The following is a 1,510-nucleotide window of genomic DNA, read 5'->3' on the forward strand; positions in this document are numbered from 1 at the left end:
CGCGAACTAGAGCGGCACGACCGGCCGGCGCCGCGGCGATCTGGCATGGGGCGCCGTGCGGTACTCGAGCACGAGGCGCTGGACCTCGAGGTTCGGGGCAGACCGGTACGCGTGTTCGGCAGTCCTGGACGCCGCGCTGCGGCAGCTGGGCCTTTCAGTACGACCCCGATGCGTCGTCATGGTCGTCGCCGTCGATGCGCTGGGGCGCACGCTGTGCCGCCCCGGACCGACGTCCTTCTCGTACACGGGCCGCCCAGAGCCCACCTCGACGACGGAGGCAAAGGGTGCGATCAGCTGCTCGCCGAGCTATGGCGTGCCAGGCCCGCTGTGGTTGTGTTTGGCCATATCCATGCGGGGCGGGGGATCGAGTGGCTGCGCTATGACAGGGTGCAGTCGTGCTACGAGGCTGTTGCCGCCGGGACGTGGCGACGATGGCTGTCGTTGGTTGGGTTGGCCGTGTCCGTCCTCTGGCTGATGGTCTCTGGCCTGTTCGTTGGCCTCACGAGCAAGAGGCAGCAAGCCAGCGGTACGCTGTTGGTGAATGCTGCCGTCGTGGGAGGGCCGGGGAACAGGGAGCGAAGGCATGCGATTGTGGTCACGATTTAGCCGAGCGGCAGTGCCCAGCACATAAGCGCCCCTCCTGTAGGCGCCCCTCCTGTAGGCGGCCCTGTAGGCGCCCCCCGTGTAGGTAGGGTAGGTACCTGCCTTAAGCAGCACCCCGCAGGCAGGCACCTTGGGTACCTACTGTCGTCGGTCCCTAGGTAGGCAGGCACTCGGTGGCAGGCGCCTACCTCAGGGACACACCTGGGTACCTACCTACCAGAGGCAGGTACAAAGACGTCGGTCGGCACACACCTGGACCTCGCCGTGGCAGCCACCAGAAGGCGCTGCTGCCCCTCTCTCTCCCCTCTATCTTGCCTCACTCGTCACCGGCCATCTTTCGACAACAGCAACAGTAAGAGCGAATGGAAACATGACCCAGCATCAGGGCGCTCTGGGTCGGCTCCTCAAAAAGCTCGTGTCGAGGACGAAACAGCAGCCCCGAGCAGCGACCGCCGAGCCTGAACCATCGGGAGCGCCGCCGTCGACGCAGCCGCCTCCGCACGACGACGTCGTGAGCGATGACCTCTTCCCGTGCTGGCCGCCACCGAGCCCCCGCGCCATCCTCTCGCGCCGCGCCGCCTACAGCGACAGCCTGTGCCGGCGCCGCTACCGCGCCCCGCGGGGTGTCTTTGAGGACACGCCCGTCTTTGCCCTCTACCGCCTCTATGAGTGGATCATGGCCGGTCACACCGTCAACATGCGCAACGAGCTCGAGATGTTCTGGTGGGCCCGCTGGCCCGTCGCCAGCATCCCCGACCCCGACCCCGACGACCCCGACCCCGAGCGCCGCGCCGTGCTCGCCTGCATCCCGGCCCTCCTCGTCGAGAGCTTCAACGAGCGCGTCAGGCTCGGCCTGCGCCGCGCCGAACCCCACGCCATCCTCGCCCTCGACGAGCAGCTCGCCTGG

The 1,510-nt window shown here is 67.7% G+C and overlaps 2 protein-coding genes across 2 annotated transcripts in view; both read left to right on the plus strand.

Annotated features, from left to right (window-relative positions):
* On the plus strand, positions 1 to 606 carry VDBG_05942 (conserved hypothetical protein; the record flags this gene model as incomplete). The annotated part of the gene is made up of 1 exon (XM_003003454.1): positions 1 to 606. A coding segment is annotated over one exon (606 nt), but the record flags the coding sequence as incomplete, so codon positions are not given.
* Positions 607 to 973: 367 nt separating this feature from the next.
* Positions 974 to 1,510, plus strand: part of VDBG_05943 (conserved hypothetical protein) — a gene marked incomplete at both ends in the record, with an annotated part of 1,093 nt that continues 556 nt past the window's right edge. Inside the window, one exon of the mRNA XM_003003455.1 lies at positions 974 to 1,444. Within this exon, the coding sequence (XP_003003501.1) occupies positions 974 to 1,444 (471 nt within the window). The remainder of the gene's footprint in view (positions 1,445 to 1,510) is intronic.

Source organism: Verticillium alfalfae, genomic scaffold, assembly GCF_000150825.1.
Source record: "Verticillium alfalfae VaMs.102 supercont1.7 genomic scaffold, whole genome shotgun sequence".
NCBI lineage: Eukaryota > Fungi > Ascomycota > Sordariomycetes > Glomerellales > Plectosphaerellaceae > Verticillium > Verticillium alfalfae.